Raw genomic sequence first — 14,221 nt, forward strand, 5'->3', positions numbered from 1 at the left:
ACCACTTCCATGGTATATACTTTCCAACTGTATCAAGGATGTCATTCCATAAGCTGTTCCCATTGTTAAATAGATTACTCCTAGAGTCCCTTAGAAATTAATTTAGCAATCTTATGTGTATGTATTGTATTCTCAAATGCTGAGTAATTTGGAGGATCTAGATTGGGGTGATGTACTGAAAAACTGCACAGATCCCTAACCTGTAAGCTGTGTGTTTTGTAAGCAGAAAGCATCTTTGTGAAAAGATGAAACTCTGTCCCCTTTTAGTAGGATCGACTTGTCACCGGAGATGCACAAAAGGGATGCTTAGGTTCCTTGCTTCCTACCTAATCACCCTAAGTAGTTCTTTTTTCACATTATATAAAGGAAACGGGCAGTTCCAATTAACTCAGGGTGGGCAACTTGTGGTCCGCCAAAAGTTTTGCTCTGCATCTCCAGTCATCCTTGAGCAGCATAGCCAGGCAAGATCATGTGAGTTTTAGGCGAAAACAACTGAAGGAACACAAGCTACCTACCCCGTGGTAAACATCGAAACAAGTGTCAGAGTACATCTAGCCAGTGTCAGCTCCTGAATATAAAATTATATATTTACACACACACACACACACACACACACACAAATTTCTTGAAACGAGATGCTATGATTCATAACCCCAAAGGCTAGCTTGTGGTCAATCTAGAGTGGAACAAAGGCACTCTGTATATTCTCAGAGACTTGTTTTATTTAGCTCATTTATAATGCCCCCCAATGTGGGAGGGTATTGGGCTTAATGAGAAGTCCAAAAAAGAAACAAAAACGCACTTAGAGGGAAGTGGGGGGAGAATGAAATAACCCGAAGTATTACAATTGTAGAATAATACTGAACCGACTCCTTGCAGTAACAGATTGGTGGATAGTTTAATGGAACTTTATGGATAATCTACGAATGGATAAATATAGGACTTGGGGGAATCTTTGTCGAAACCTATGCATAATTATTTTTAATAACGGTAGTATATTCTGTTATGGCCAAATATATAGGGATCTATAATGTACGTGTGACTAGTACTGTGGGTCTTTTAACATTGCATTTAAAAGGGCTAATGCTTTAGCGTTTTAATGGAATTGATGGGCAGGTCTACCGTTTTCCTATCTCCGCTTTGAGGTCCCGCGAGCTTCTGCTGTGACGCAATCAGCCCGCGCCCCGTGACGTCACCACGCGTGGATCACGTGATATGCCTGCGGCGTTGCAAGATGGCTGCGCTCGAGTCCGGCTCTTCCTCCCCGCAGCCCGGCGGCCAGTATTGCCTGGTGAGCGGCGTTCCGGCCCAGCTTCGCTCCGCCGATCTCCGTTCGTATTTCAGCCAGGCCGTCGAGGCCGACGCCTTCCTCTGTTTCCATTACCGGCACCGCCCCGAGCGCAGGGAACCGGGGCCGGGCGTGCCTTCGCTACCAGGCCCGACCTGTTGCTGCTTAGCGATGGTGAGGCCCGGTTGGTCCCGCCGCCTCGTCCGTTTGTACTCGGGGAAGCGCTGGATCGACAAGCAAGGAGAGACGCTTCCCGGTCGGTGCGTTATTCGAAGAGTTCGGATTTCCCCAGACAGAGGTATTAGAAGAGAGGAAGGGAAGGCTCGGAATGGTTCCTGTGCTTATGTTGTGCCTTTAATATATATATATATATATTAAACTAGCTGTTACTTTTGCATTAGCGATCTTTGCCCTTATCGCTTCCTCCTGCCTCGTGGAGTCTACTGTGCACCAAATGGGATAACACATTAAGTATCTAAGGCAATGGCCTACAAAAGATTATGCAGCAATATATCTGTCCGTTTTAAGGGTGCTATGTGACTTTTCTTGTTTGCTGTAATAGGGGGATGTGGCTGCCTCTCTGGGAAAGAATTTGTATTTTTCTGAAGGGTAGTGTAGAATGATACTAGCGAACAGTATCTGTGCATCCTATGTGTATCACTATGCCATTTTTTTAACTGTTGTGTCTGTATTTTCACACAGATGTTGACTTGTTTCCATATAAAACCAAAACGGAGCTCAACAAAGTATCAAAGGAAGCTTTCACCCAGGATGATCTAAGACAGCTGCCTGAATTGAACCCTCCTCCATTTATGCCCCGTGGGAATGTAGGAACACCTATGAAAGTCTTCTTAGATCTCATCAAAGCTTGTCGGATGCCTACCCGTGCTATTAGGAAACTGCAGTTGCAGTTCCTCAAGTCTGGCTCTTCTCGTAGGTATGGAAGTGTACCATTCACATATGAAGAAACTGAAACTGTTGTAGAAGAGGAACGAGTTTATACAGCTACAGGAGAAGAGATAACAGAAGGAAAGCCCTTGTCAGAAGTGAGAATGGCTAACCAAGGCAGTGACACAGAGAAGAGAGACCAGGCAGATTCAGAGAAGGAAGCAGGAGAAGAATCTCAGTTGGCTGATGTAAGTAGTTTGTTTGCCTTACAGATGTGAAGCTCTTGCATATTTGTATCTACTTTAGAGATGCAATTTTATTCACTTTAAGGAGAGCATGTTTTTGCTGATGTCTAGCAATTCTTACAAGCTTAGAAATATATCCTTAAGATTCTGAAGTGGAAAGGCAGGCATCCTAATAACTTTACAAAGTAATAGTTCCAGACTAGCTGTATGTAGACCAGCATGGTAGAAACTCTTTTGAGTTTAGAGCTATGGAAAGGAAAGACGAGTTAGATACCAACAATAGAGATGAAACACTTCTAAGAAGGTCTTTGTTGAGAACCTTGTAGTACCTTCCATGGATCTCACCCTGGGTGACCGTTTCTAGCAATCTATGAGTTTTTAAAATCACACTACATATGTTAATCACTGGTGCAATGATGTCTGTGTTTTGTGGATGGCCCTTCTTAAGATAATTATCACTATTGGCACTGTCAACATTTTAGCCCCATCTGACAATGTTTACCCTGTTGTTCCTCCCTGCTTCTCACACACTGAGTGTCTTACAGCCAGTGTCTGATGAACCGGGCAGTTTCCTTAAAAGTTCATACCATAATAAACTTATTAGTCTCTTCGTTGCCTTTTGCTGCCACACAGCTACCACTCTGAATTTCTTCTGCACGTGCTGGAGCCACAAGCCTGTCCTGACACCAGCCTTATGGATGGAGTTCATTGCACCATCAAATGAAAACATAAAAAATAAAACCTATTGCAGTGAAAGTTTTTTGTAAAGCTTTATTGAGTTCATATACACTGCTTCTGAAGAACTGATCTGGTTGTGCATGTTTCATCCTTCCTGGGCATCATTTTTGAGCGCTCACAAAATGCCGTACAGCTTATCACCGCCAGAGAACATGAACCAGAATAAATCTGGCCTAGGGCCTGTTTGGATTGTGTTCCACTGTGGAATATTTTACATACATATGGGGAACTCAGAAGTGGGTCTTAGATTAATTTCCCTCCCTCTTCTGTTCTTCTCATAACCTGCACATTCTGTGTGACACCTCAACTTTGAAATACACCACATGCTTGAAAGGGGAATTTTCCTGATTCTCCGAAAACAAAGTTTGGATTGCAGGGCTAGGCAGATCCTGGATTCAAATAAGCATGTGCACAGTGAAGGGAGGATGGGCACAGCTGCTTCTGATTTCACAACATACAGAAGTCGCAGGGTGGGTACTGCCTTAGCAACACACTAATTGCAGTGATGTTTCCACAGCTAGCCTCCTGAGAAGGAGAATGGGGTAGCAAGAGCAGTTAGAACTAGACCTTTGCTGTTATATTCATCTCCTCCCCCCTCTTCTGCTCCAGGATGATGATGACGACGACAGATGTGAAGAATGGGAGCGACATGAGGCCTTGCACGAGGATGTCACCAGCCAGGAGCGCACAAAGGAACGTCTGTACGAGGAGGAGATCGAACTGAAGTGGGAGAAGGGAGGCTCTGGGTTGGTCTTCTATACGGATGCACAGTACTGGCAGGATGAAGGAGCAGGTAACCAAGAGCAAGATGTCCTGGGTTTGAGTCTTCCTGCTTACTTCTTGGCTAGGCATTTCCTTCCATCGGGGCTGTGAATGAAAGGCTGCTGAATTCTACAACCAGTTTCAGTACTTGCATAGAATTAACAAAGTGTTTATCTTCTGTGAAGGAGGAATGATCTTTATGCAGCAGTAGCTGCAGTGTATCAGCATATTCTAGAGGCTTGACACTACTTTTCTTTTGGCAGATTTTGATGAGCAGACTGCAGATGACTGGGATGTGGACATGAGCATCTATTATGACAAAGGTACTTGGGCTGAGGGCTATTGAAGTATGATGTCGGGTAGGGACAGAACCTGTACTAGTTGTGTTCCTGGAGGGCACCAGGTTGGAGAAAATTGAACAGAACTGGGAGCTTTGCCTGTTCTGTCCCTGGCTCTCTGCTCTTAACTGGGGCAGTATGTGATGCAAGATTTTCGTTCATTCTAGATGGTGGTGACAAGGATGCTCGGGATTTGGTCCAGATGCGGTTTGAACAGAGACTTCGGGATGGATTGGAAGATGGGTCTGTTCTGAACCGACAGATTGGGAACTTTGAAAAACATACCAAAGTAAGAATAGGCCTCAGGGTTATACTCCTTGATGTTTGTAGCAGAATTAAATAGGACAAGTCTGAAGAGCCTGACTTATTTAATTTGAAAGGTTGCACAGGTAAGGACCTAGGGGTCTGAATTGCATGTGCTGGTAATGCAAATGAAAGGATAAGTGATGGGTGTCCAGTTATTTCAGGCCTCATAATAATACACCTCTTTGTCATTCCAAACAGCCTAAATTTGATGTGGGTAATGCTATTGACTTGCTGTCTTTCTCATCAGACTGATTATCTGCTGCATTGTGGCCATTGGCAGAGCTGAAGTCCAACCCAGTGGCACCAGGCTGAGAAAGGCCCATCCGTTGCTTTAAAGATGCTTTTCCTTTTCTTTTCAGGGTATTGGCAGGAAAGTGATGGAGAAGCAGGGCTGGTCCGAGGGCCTTGGCCTGGGAAGCAGTAATTCGGGGATCGCTGAAGCACTAGACAATGAGGGCCAGGACCCCAAATGCAAGAGGGGCTTTGGGTTAGTATTCTGCCCTTAAAAGTGCATGCATGGAAGAGCTTCAGATCCTCACGTAAAGGCTGGGGTCATCACAAGCTGTGTCCTCCAGCTGGTGGTCTCAGGAGTTGGGACTGTGTTTGGAATGGATCCACAGTAAAGGTTGCCTGTAAAACAAAGTGAGGACTGGCATGTGGAGGCTGTACAGGGCCCCCTCGCTGCCATGACACCTCCATTTCCATTTTCTCTGCAGAATAGGGGACATTGTGATAAAAATATGCAAATAGATTGGCATGCATGTTTCTTGCAGTTCCAATTAGAAGTGTCTCAGAACTGGGAATCCAAAGAGTAGGAGTACAGGGAGGCATGTTAAGGGGAAGATTTTATGCATCTGACAGTACAGTCCTGTGCATGTTAACTCAGAGGTAAGAACCATTGAATTCAATGAGAATTAGGATTGTAGCCTTAGGTTTTTTCCTGCCCCACAAGGATTTTCCCTCAAGGATCTTCCCACTCCCCAACACTGCTGTCACAACAACTCTGTAAGGTAGGTTAGGTTGAGTGAAAGTGACCAGCCCTGAGTCACCCAGGGAGCATCATGGCTGAGGGAGATTTGGGCTCAGTTGGTTGCAGTCCTACACAACAGCCCTAACCACTGCCCCACACCGGCTAATGCAGTGTAGGCAAAAATAATGGGGGAAGGAGTATCCAGGAGCTGTACTGATTTCTTTTCTGCCCTGCGCCCTGGAGCTTTTTGTAAATGCTGCCTCCATGTTTACAGATCTGTTGTCACAACCCCCATGGTGTGTCGGTCAAATTCCAGTATACTGGCCTTGTGGACAATCATTGAAGGAAGTGAAAGCAAGAAGGGTGTGCAGGGGGAAGCACCTTGCGAGTCACCCACTGCTTAGTTACCCCCAACAAAACCTTTATCTCTTAACTTCAAATACAGAATTACATGAGTTTCAGGGCAAATTGAATTCCGCTTCACTCTGCAGCGTCTCTGAAGGCTTTGTCTCTTTCTGTGCTTTTCTTCAGATACCATGGTGAGAAGCTCCAGACATTCACCAAGCGTAAGAAACCACATGAGGATAGCTGCAGCCTAATCTCCACCATCTATGATGACCCCCATCCTGTAGACATGGAAGAGCAACTGCTCCGGCGCCAGTTACCGATCAGCATGAAGTATCGGCGAGATGCACTCTTTCCTCAGGCCACACACACTGTTTTCCAGAGCTCCAGTTCCTCTTGAGGAGTGAACAGCCTGGAGAAGTTTTTGGACAGTGTTTTCTGTTGCAATGACAGACTTTCTTCTTACTGATAAATTGTTCTAGCCACCTATTTTTTTAGTTAATGGAAAAGGAATTAAGTCAGGGGATAATGTGAATTATTTGTATTTAAAATATTGGCAGATGTGTTCTGCTTGATGCCTTTTCATTAAGTTGAATGGAAGTGTGGTTGTTGGCTCTGTCCCTCACTTGTCACATCTTTGTCTGTTGGGTCACAAATGTTCCCCGCAGCAGTTCAGCATTCAGTCTTGCAAAGCTGCTGTTTACCTTAGAAAAGGAAGCAGCTAACACGGCTCGTTTCAGTAGAGAGGAGAGGCCCAGCCCTCAGGCTTACATGCACAAAAGGCATGGCACAGAAGGGGAGAGGAGGCCATGGAAGAGGAGAGGGAGCTGTGTGATAAGTGGGCATTTAAATACATGCCAGGCTAGGCTCATCTGTGCTAGATGGGGTTCTTGTTTGTATTGCAATTGAAGTCCCTTTGTTTTATAACTGGTGGATGGAGCCAGAGAGCGTTCCTTCCTCATGCTTCAGTAGTTTTGCTAATGGTCACTTGGAGCTGACTGTTTGGAGGGGTGGGGGGAGTAAGTTCCCTGCTGTTGCTTCTGTGGGTGAGGGTGAGTCCAGGTTTGTTTCCCCCTTGAGTTGATGTTGTTCTTAGGGAAGCCAAGGATACAGGCTCCTGGTGGCCCCAGGTCCAGCAGCTGATGCTAAAAGCCAAACTCTCTTCTCGTTGCATAGGAGAACCAGCCTGTGCTTACAAAATTAACACCAGTAATTGAAACACAGAGAACATAACCCCTAAGTATTACAAAAGACAATGCCAATTCATTTTGCCCAAATAAGCCCATTTGCTGTCCCTGCGAGCTCTTCCTGCCAGAGTCTGGCAGTGGTCACAGCAAAGAGCCATGGTCAATGGCACACGAGACTTTCTATATTCTCCACTTAGCCTTTGGCACTGAAAATACCTTTCATGCCAAGGGTGTACAGTAAAGGATGCCCATCCATGCAGATTCCTTCCTCGTGGACATGAGAATGCAGCCATCCCAGGAACCCACAATGTGTTGGACTACACCTCCTGTCATTTCTGACCATTGGCACTATTGCTGTGACTTTTACAGAGGTTGCCCTTAGTCTGGGGACGCCAGGCTGGGCATGGCAGGGACAGAATCCCTTTTCATACTTGCAAGACCGGCAAAGGAAAAGAGTTCCGTTTAGACTTCCAGGATTCCATAATCGCTGCCGGCAGCAGAGGGCGCCATCACGTCCCGGCTGCTTTCGCCAGAAGGCGCGGCACCCCGCTGGCCCGTCGCTACAGCTTTGGCTCTACAGGGGGCGCTCGCTGCCTAGCTTTGAGGCTATTTGCTCTATACTCCCCAAGCGCGCACGGAACCTCCAGCGGTTGGCGCTTATTTCCCGCCTACCCGGATCAGAATAAAGAGAGCACAGCGGAACCAGGATGCCATCGCAGACGGATTTGCCATAGAGGTGCCGATGGCTAGAGCGACTCCAGTCTGACTAGCGAATGCGAGCTAATGGTGGGTCTCCATTACTCCCACTCGGAAATAAAAGGGTAGTTCACGACAGTGCCGGGCAGGAGCAGGCTTACTTCGCGTAACTCTCCCCTTTGCGGAAGTTTTTCAGGACCATGATCGAGAAGTGCCAATAAAAACGAATGGGGAGATTAATGTTTCCGTACAGCTGCGCTCGGGGAGCTGCGGATCCAGCAAGCGCACAAAGTGGCGGCAGGCGGACGAGCTCTTAACGACTCTGTTCTTGTCCTGTGGATACTATTTCGGTAGATCCATAGAGAACGTGGCCTAACACTTTAAAATAAATGCCTTTCTCCATTGTTTCCTGTGGGCATGTCTTCCTCCGAGGAGATCTAACGCAGGCGGAAGGCAGGCCGACTGGTGAGCGGGCCTAAGAGGACTTCGTAGGGGAAGCTGAGGCACTTTTTGGTCTCTCCCTCCGTCGAGGGGAGGACGTGCCTTGGCGAAAAGGGCCCGTGCTGCAGTCGCTTGGGAGGTGAGGCGCTTCTGCGCTTGCTGCACGTGCTTCTCGGCGCCGCTTCCCTCCTGGCGCCCTCCTCTTTTGGGCCACGTACCAGGAGCTCGTCGGGCTGAAGGGAGCCCGCTGCCTCGGAAGGGGCGCCCCTCCCGGCCCCCCGCAAGCCTCCGCGGGCGCCTTGGGCAAGCCTCGCTCTTCCTCGGCCGCGCGGTTGGCCCTGGCGAGCCCCGGTCCCTCCCTCTGCCCGCCAAGGCCCCTAGGAGTGCAGGGGCCTCGTACGCTCATTAGGAAAGCACCAGTAAGTATTTTTACTGAGAGGCAGGGGAGTCTCGTGCTTGTGCTTTGTTGTTGGAAAGAAATAATTTAAATCGCCAAGTGAATGAATGAAAAGGCCCTAATGGAGGGGAATGCTCTTGCCTCCAGAAGCGCAGTAGTATAACCAACACTCGGTCCGGTGCTTAAGTGGTTGAGTAGCGCTGTAGCAACTGCCAACTCTTGCACTACTCTTACACTTCCGGCTACTGGAAGTTTTTTAAGTCCTGATAGCTCAGCCTCAAAGAGCAGTCCTTTGAGGTGTCTCCTCAATGCTTGTAAGGCCCTGAACTTGAATGCTTATGAGCATCCTATGCAAGGCAGGAGGAACCTCAGAGCTTCGCTTCACTTCCCCATTCTCTTGCATTTTCCCTAGATGGAGGTTTGGACTATCAAGTGAAAATGCTTTGGGAGGTGAGAGAAGGAGATGACAAAGCTCCAGGTTAATTTGTATGTTCACCTTTCTAGTCTCCTGCCCACCAAAATCCACCCTTTTGCCTGTTCCAAGGTTGTATTCCTGACCTTGGGGAGAAAATTGGTGCAATTGTTTCCATGCCAGCTGGGATGGGGGAATCAGCATTCCAATTCCCAGTTCCAAGGCCTAGGGTTGGGAATCCAAAGGAATCTCTGCCTCCTCAGACACTCTAGGGATCACAGGGTCACTCCTTCCGTCTTTGTTACCAGGAAACCATGGGTGTCATCGACCACTTCCTAAGTTATTTGCTGATAGCCATATTGGTCCATATAAAACAGTCCAGAAAGTAAACTTTTTATTCATACCATTAAAATGTTGCAAAATAGTGAGCAAGTTTTCAAGTTCTCCAAACTGGATGTAAAGCAGCAACAGAAAAGAGAGGGAAAACTGGCCAAAAAAGCCTGAAATGCTGCAGTTTGTAATGCTGTTAAGATGGACTGCTATGTTTGGGACTTGGTTGCAGGCTTGGGATTCAATCCTAGACAAGCGTAAGCAGAAAAAAAGGCTGAGGCATGCTGGGAATTGTAGGCCTTTTTTCTGTCTACGCTTGCATAGGATTGTGCCTTGGGTAACCTGTGGGAGACACGAAATGGATTTCAAGTTGCACTATGAACTCCTGTGAGGGAAGCAATGCTATTCCTCTCCAAAATGACAACAGTAGTATTAAAGCTCCTCTTTTTTATATCCCACCTATTCTAGGACTGTGGATGGAGCTGCCCACTTCATTTTCATAACAATCCTGTCAAATAGATTAGGCTGAGCAAAAGGGGCTGGCCCCAGATCATGTGGGGCATCATCCAATGTGGCTGTTTATGTCCCTCGAAACTTCGAGGATTGCAAGCATCCAGTGGAGCATGGAAGTGAGGCTTCCCATCACACTTCCCTCACCCCCCCTAAAAAAACAAGTAAATAACTGTCGAATTATTTTACCCCTGCCTGTGAGAACAGGAGAAATGTCCTCCACTTTCCTCATATCCTGGCAGAGCCTCATTCTGCCCGGCCCCCCGGCCCCTTCTGAGCACCACCAATCACAGGGCTGCATTTGCAACATTGGAACCACAGTGGCAAGGGCAGAGGGAGGGTGCTCTGACCTCAGACACTTCCAAGGTTGGCGCGGAGGCTCTGGATTTCCCTATGGTAGTCAAGACGGCATCTAGTGGCCAAAGGGTTGTACCATAGTGAGCTTTATGGCCTAAATGGAGATTGGAACTGGGGGCCCTCTGGGCTTGGCTTGGTTTGGCTTTTTTACTGGCTTTCTTAAAGCCATTGGCACTCCAGTGTTACTTTCCTGTTATTTTGGTACATCATGTTGTTAGATGTATAGCTAAGATGTTTTAAGTGTACTTGTAAAAATATAAACTGTAAAGGCAACAAATGTTTCTCATGCAAGTGAACTCACTCAGCAGCCAAAATTTGCTGGTTTCTCTTTGGCTAGGCATGATGGCAAACGAAGGTTTGTTTCTGAGTGAACTGTGGCATGCTCTCTGTGTTCTGACATCTCTTTTTTATTGCAATGAAGGAAAAGAAAGAGAGGCATCATGTCCCAGAGCTCCAAGCCGTCTTCGCTAGCCTTTGGTCAGGCAGTGATCGGCCCTCCTGGATCAGGGAAAACAACTTACTGTCTTGGCATGCAGCAGTTCCTTTCTGCAATTGGACGGAAGGTGGCTGTGGTGAATCTGGACCCAGCCAATGAAGGGATTCCCTACCCATGTGCTGTGGACGTCTCAGAACTGGTCACCTTGGAGGACGTGATGGAGCACTTGAAACTGGGACCGAATGGTGGCTTGATCTATTGTATGGAATACCTAGAGGCCAACATTGACTGGCTGCAGGAGAAACTGGCCCAATTTAAGGGGCATTACTTCTTATTTGACTGCCCAGGACAAGTTGAACTCTGCACCCACCACAGTTCATTAAGGAACATCTTTGCTCAGCTTATGAAGTGGAACTTCAGGGTATGTCTAGCACAGAGAAATAAGACCAAATCAGGGTGTCAAGGTTTGCATGTTGGGCAAGCTGCTAACCTTCTTAGAGCAGGAGCAGGCAAGCTTCGTGTGTGACTTTGGGTTTTTGAGGAAGTGTCAAGGGCACCACTAGAAAATTGGCTGCAGCTGCAATGCAGCTATTGAGGTACATGGCAACATGGCCCAGAAAAAACAAACGGTTCTGTCGTCAGAGAGCAAAAAGAACTACTGAGAATATCTTGAAGTATTGGGGGTATGGCTTGCTGAAACGTGGGACTTTCTGCCTGCAAAGCATGCAGGTGGTCATTTTATGAATGAACTCACGTTGACAAGGACACACACAATAGCTCGTTCACTTGCTCTTTTGTAGCACAGAGAAAGCCTGCGTCTAGTGGGGTTGGGGATCTATGAACCTTGGGCCATTCTACATGCAAAGCATGTTCTTAGGACTTCCTCTTTCTTGCACTCACACAGGCAAATGCTGAATGTCCTCTTCCTTCTCCCGCTCACACCCTGGATTTCCTTCCTTGTCCTCTTCCCACCCAGTCCTTGCCCCTCCTCTTGCCTGTGCCTCGCCTCGCCTTGCCTCATGCACAGGATTTCCTTTCTGCCGCACACGCCTGCTTCTCACGGCCTGCAGGTTGCGCCCCCATGTTCTCTGCCTGCCTGCCACTGTCCCAGCATGCCTGCCAGCCTGCTCTCTTCTCTCCCACTGAGTTGAAGAGAGAAAGGAAGCAGTGAGCAGGCACCAACATCTGTTTCCTCCCTGCCTCATGAAGACATGGGCCGGGGGTGGGTTGGAACAGAGGTGCTGGCAGGCCACAGTGCTGGGTTGGCGACCCTTCTCTTGGGGAAGCCCTCTGTCTCTTTCCTCACCCTCATCAGAAGCCCTTAGTGCTTAGCTGACACTGTAGCATCTGGCATGGCCTCAGCCAGGTTGGCAGCACCGTTGAAAAAGATTGTGGGCACCTGGGGCTTTGTTTGTCATCAGATGTCATGAAAAACTGGGAGCGCGATATCTTAAAGCCCTGATTCTCCTACAGCCCAAGAAGAAAGAGCGGGTGTCCCCTTGCACCAAAACCATCCCTGATACTTCCTCATGCTCCTCTCTGCCTAGTGGTTAACTTAAGGAAAGGCCCTGACTGCTCTGCTCTCGTTGAACTGCTGGGATGGCCCAGACATCACACAGCACTAATTTCTCCTCCTCCCCATTTCTTTTGTTTTCTCTCTGCAGCTGGCAGCTGTTCATCTGGTGGATTCACATTACTGCACAGACCCCGGCAAATTCATCTCCGTGCTCTGCACTTCCCTGTCCGCCATGCTGCACGTGGAGCTGCCTCATGTCAACGTGCTCTCCAAGATGGACTTGGTCGAACAGTATGGGAAACTGGGTGAGAGCCGCTGGCTGGCAGGCCTCAGACAGCTGTGAGATAAAGGAACGTCCTTTTTAAAATGTGACGAGAAGAGGGCAGGTTCCGAAGGGGGCGCTAATCGGATTCTGTCATCCGACAGGCCATAACTAAGCAGGGCGGCATCGGTTTTGCTCCATCAGTTCCAGTGGTTTTCCAGAGAATATTTGGGAATTTAATTGTGTGATGTTAAATGTGTCACGTGCGGCATTATATAAGCACTATTTTTTAGTCAGTGGAGAAAAATTGGATCCACAGCACACGCTGAGGGAAGCTTTGGTATTCCCTTTCCCACTGCAATACTAATGAAAACTTTCTGCCTCATGTGCTGAGTCACTGACAGAAAACAGACCCCACTGTTGCCACTGGGTCACCGAGGTGGGGAGTGGGCAGGGTAAGCCTCCCATACCAGGTATGGCAGCCCTGATACAAAGCAGCACCTGCCACCTTTGTGCATTTAGTGTTAAATGCTTTGTTTGTTCTTAATTTTATTTATGATATTTCTGTCTTACCTTTTTCCTGCAAGAAACCCAAGGTAGCATGCACAAACCTTCTCCTTTTCAGCTTTGCCTCAAAACAACCCTGTGAGGTAGGCCGAGGGTCAGTGACTGGTTCACAGCACCGCGTATGTTACTGTCTATGCATGGAACTATTCATGGTGTAAAATATATTTTCTTGAAATGCAGAGGAGCAGCTTCCAGCCAAAGGCCACCAGTTCGGGCTAGCTGGACCCATAGTCTGATTCAGTCACATGCAGTTCTTTAAGTTCAGGGGAGAAATGTGTAGCCCTCTGGATGCTGCTCAGCCACAACGCCCAACAAGCCTCACCACTGGCATTCCGGTCCAGTGGCCCTGGGAAGCCCCACGTGCCTTGTGCCGGTTCAAGAAGTAATGCCCAAAATGTCAAAAGCAAGGCCTAAATGATGCCGGTGTTAACAAGATCCCAGTTTCTGCTTTCGACTCAAATGGTCTTTTCTGGCCATTCATACAAGTGTAACAGACAACAGTTCAGCAGGTGACACATTTCCCATGCAGCAAAAGGGTTCAGCTGCTCCACTGCTGCCTGTTGTGCTTCTCCTAAAGACCTGAGTGACCTCTCAGAGGGTGGGGATTTATAGGTATTACGGATGCCCCCTTTAATGTGATTTCCTCCTGACATGTCGGACTATAGCTCAGCTCCTCCCAATCTGTGATGCTGACAGTCCTAATGTGACACTTTTGGGGGGTGCCCCGCCTATGAAATGCGCTCCCCAGAGAGGTCCGCCTGGCGCCATCGTTATTTGTTTTTTGGTGCCAGGCTAAGACCTTTTTATTCCAACAATATTTTAATAACTTTTAATATTAGCTATATTTGTTTTAATCTGCAGCCAGGGTGGATCTGGAATTTTATTTGTATCATGTTTTATATGATGATGATGATGATGATGATGATGATGTATGTATGTAAGCCGTCCTGAGGCTCTGCGAAAGGACGGCATATAAATATTCTAAATAACTAAATAAGGTTAGCTTGCATCTTTGACCCTGCACTTTTTCAAGGTTTTTCTCTTCTCTTGCAGCTTTCAATCTCGATTATTACACAGAGGTTCTTGATCTGTCTTACCTGGTGGATCACCTGGCTTCTGACCCTTTCTTCAAGAACTACCATCGCCTGAATGAGAAGTTGGTGGAAGTGATTGAAGACTACAGTTTGGTCTCCTTTGTCCCTCTCAATGTCCAGGTAACCAAGCTCTGTG

General features: G+C 47.5%; 2 protein-coding genes across 2 annotated transcripts in view; both read left to right on the forward strand.

Moving 5' to 3' along the window:
- Nucleotides 1-1,229: 1,229 nt before the first annotated feature.
- On the forward strand, nt 1,230-6,445 carry GPATCH3 (G-patch domain containing 3). The gene is made up of 7 exons (XM_044435331.1): nt 1,230-1,586; nt 1,991-2,424; nt 3,769-3,952; nt 4,185-4,244; nt 4,427-4,548; nt 4,925-5,052; nt 6,067-6,445. The coding sequence occupies exons 1-7, from the start codon at nt 1,235-1,237 to the stop codon at nt 6,278-6,280; spliced, it is 1,494 nt and encodes a 497-aa protein (XP_044291266.1). The 5' UTR covers nt 1,230-1,234; the 3' UTR covers nt 6,281-6,445.
- Nucleotides 6,446-9,026: 2,581 nt separating this feature from the next.
- GPN2 (GPN-loop GTPase 2) overlaps nt 9,027-14,221 on the forward strand; it is a 6,776-nt gene continuing 1,581 nt past the window's right edge. Inside the window, exons 1-4 of the mRNA XM_044435281.1 lie at nt 9,027-9,087; nt 10,632-11,067; nt 12,311-12,467; nt 14,045-14,205. Of these exons, the coding sequence (XP_044291216.1) occupies nt 9,065-9,087; nt 10,632-11,067; nt 12,311-12,467; nt 14,045-14,205 (777 nt within the window). The 5' untranslated portion in view covers nt 9,027-9,064. The remainder of the gene's footprint in view (nt 9,088-10,631; nt 11,068-12,310; nt 12,468-14,044; nt 14,206-14,221) is intronic.

The sequence above is a fragment of the Varanus komodoensis genome, unplaced genomic scaffold (genome assembly GCF_004798865.1).
Source record: "Varanus komodoensis strain SLA01 unplaced genomic scaffold, ASM479886v1 scaffold29_1, whole genome shotgun sequence".
NCBI lineage: Eukaryota > Metazoa > Chordata > Lepidosauria > Squamata > Varanidae > Varanus > Varanus komodoensis.

What these genes read in the sequence shown, in the direction of transcription:
- GPATCH3 (XM_044435331.1), top strand. Translation starts at nt 1,235, where the DNA reads ATGGCTGCGCTCGAGTCCGGCTCTTCCTCCCCGCAGCCCGGCGGCCAG. An exon ending in CTGGCAGGATGAAGGAGCAG is followed by an intron (nt 3,953 to 4,184) that starts GTAACCAAGAGC and finishes TTCTTTTGGCAG; the next exon opens with ATTTTGATGAGCAGACTGCA. An exon ending in ACTTTGAAAAACATACCAAA is followed by an intron (nt 4,549 to 4,924) that starts GTAAGAATAGGC and finishes TTTTCTTTTCAG; the next exon opens with GGTATTGGCAGGAAAGTGAT.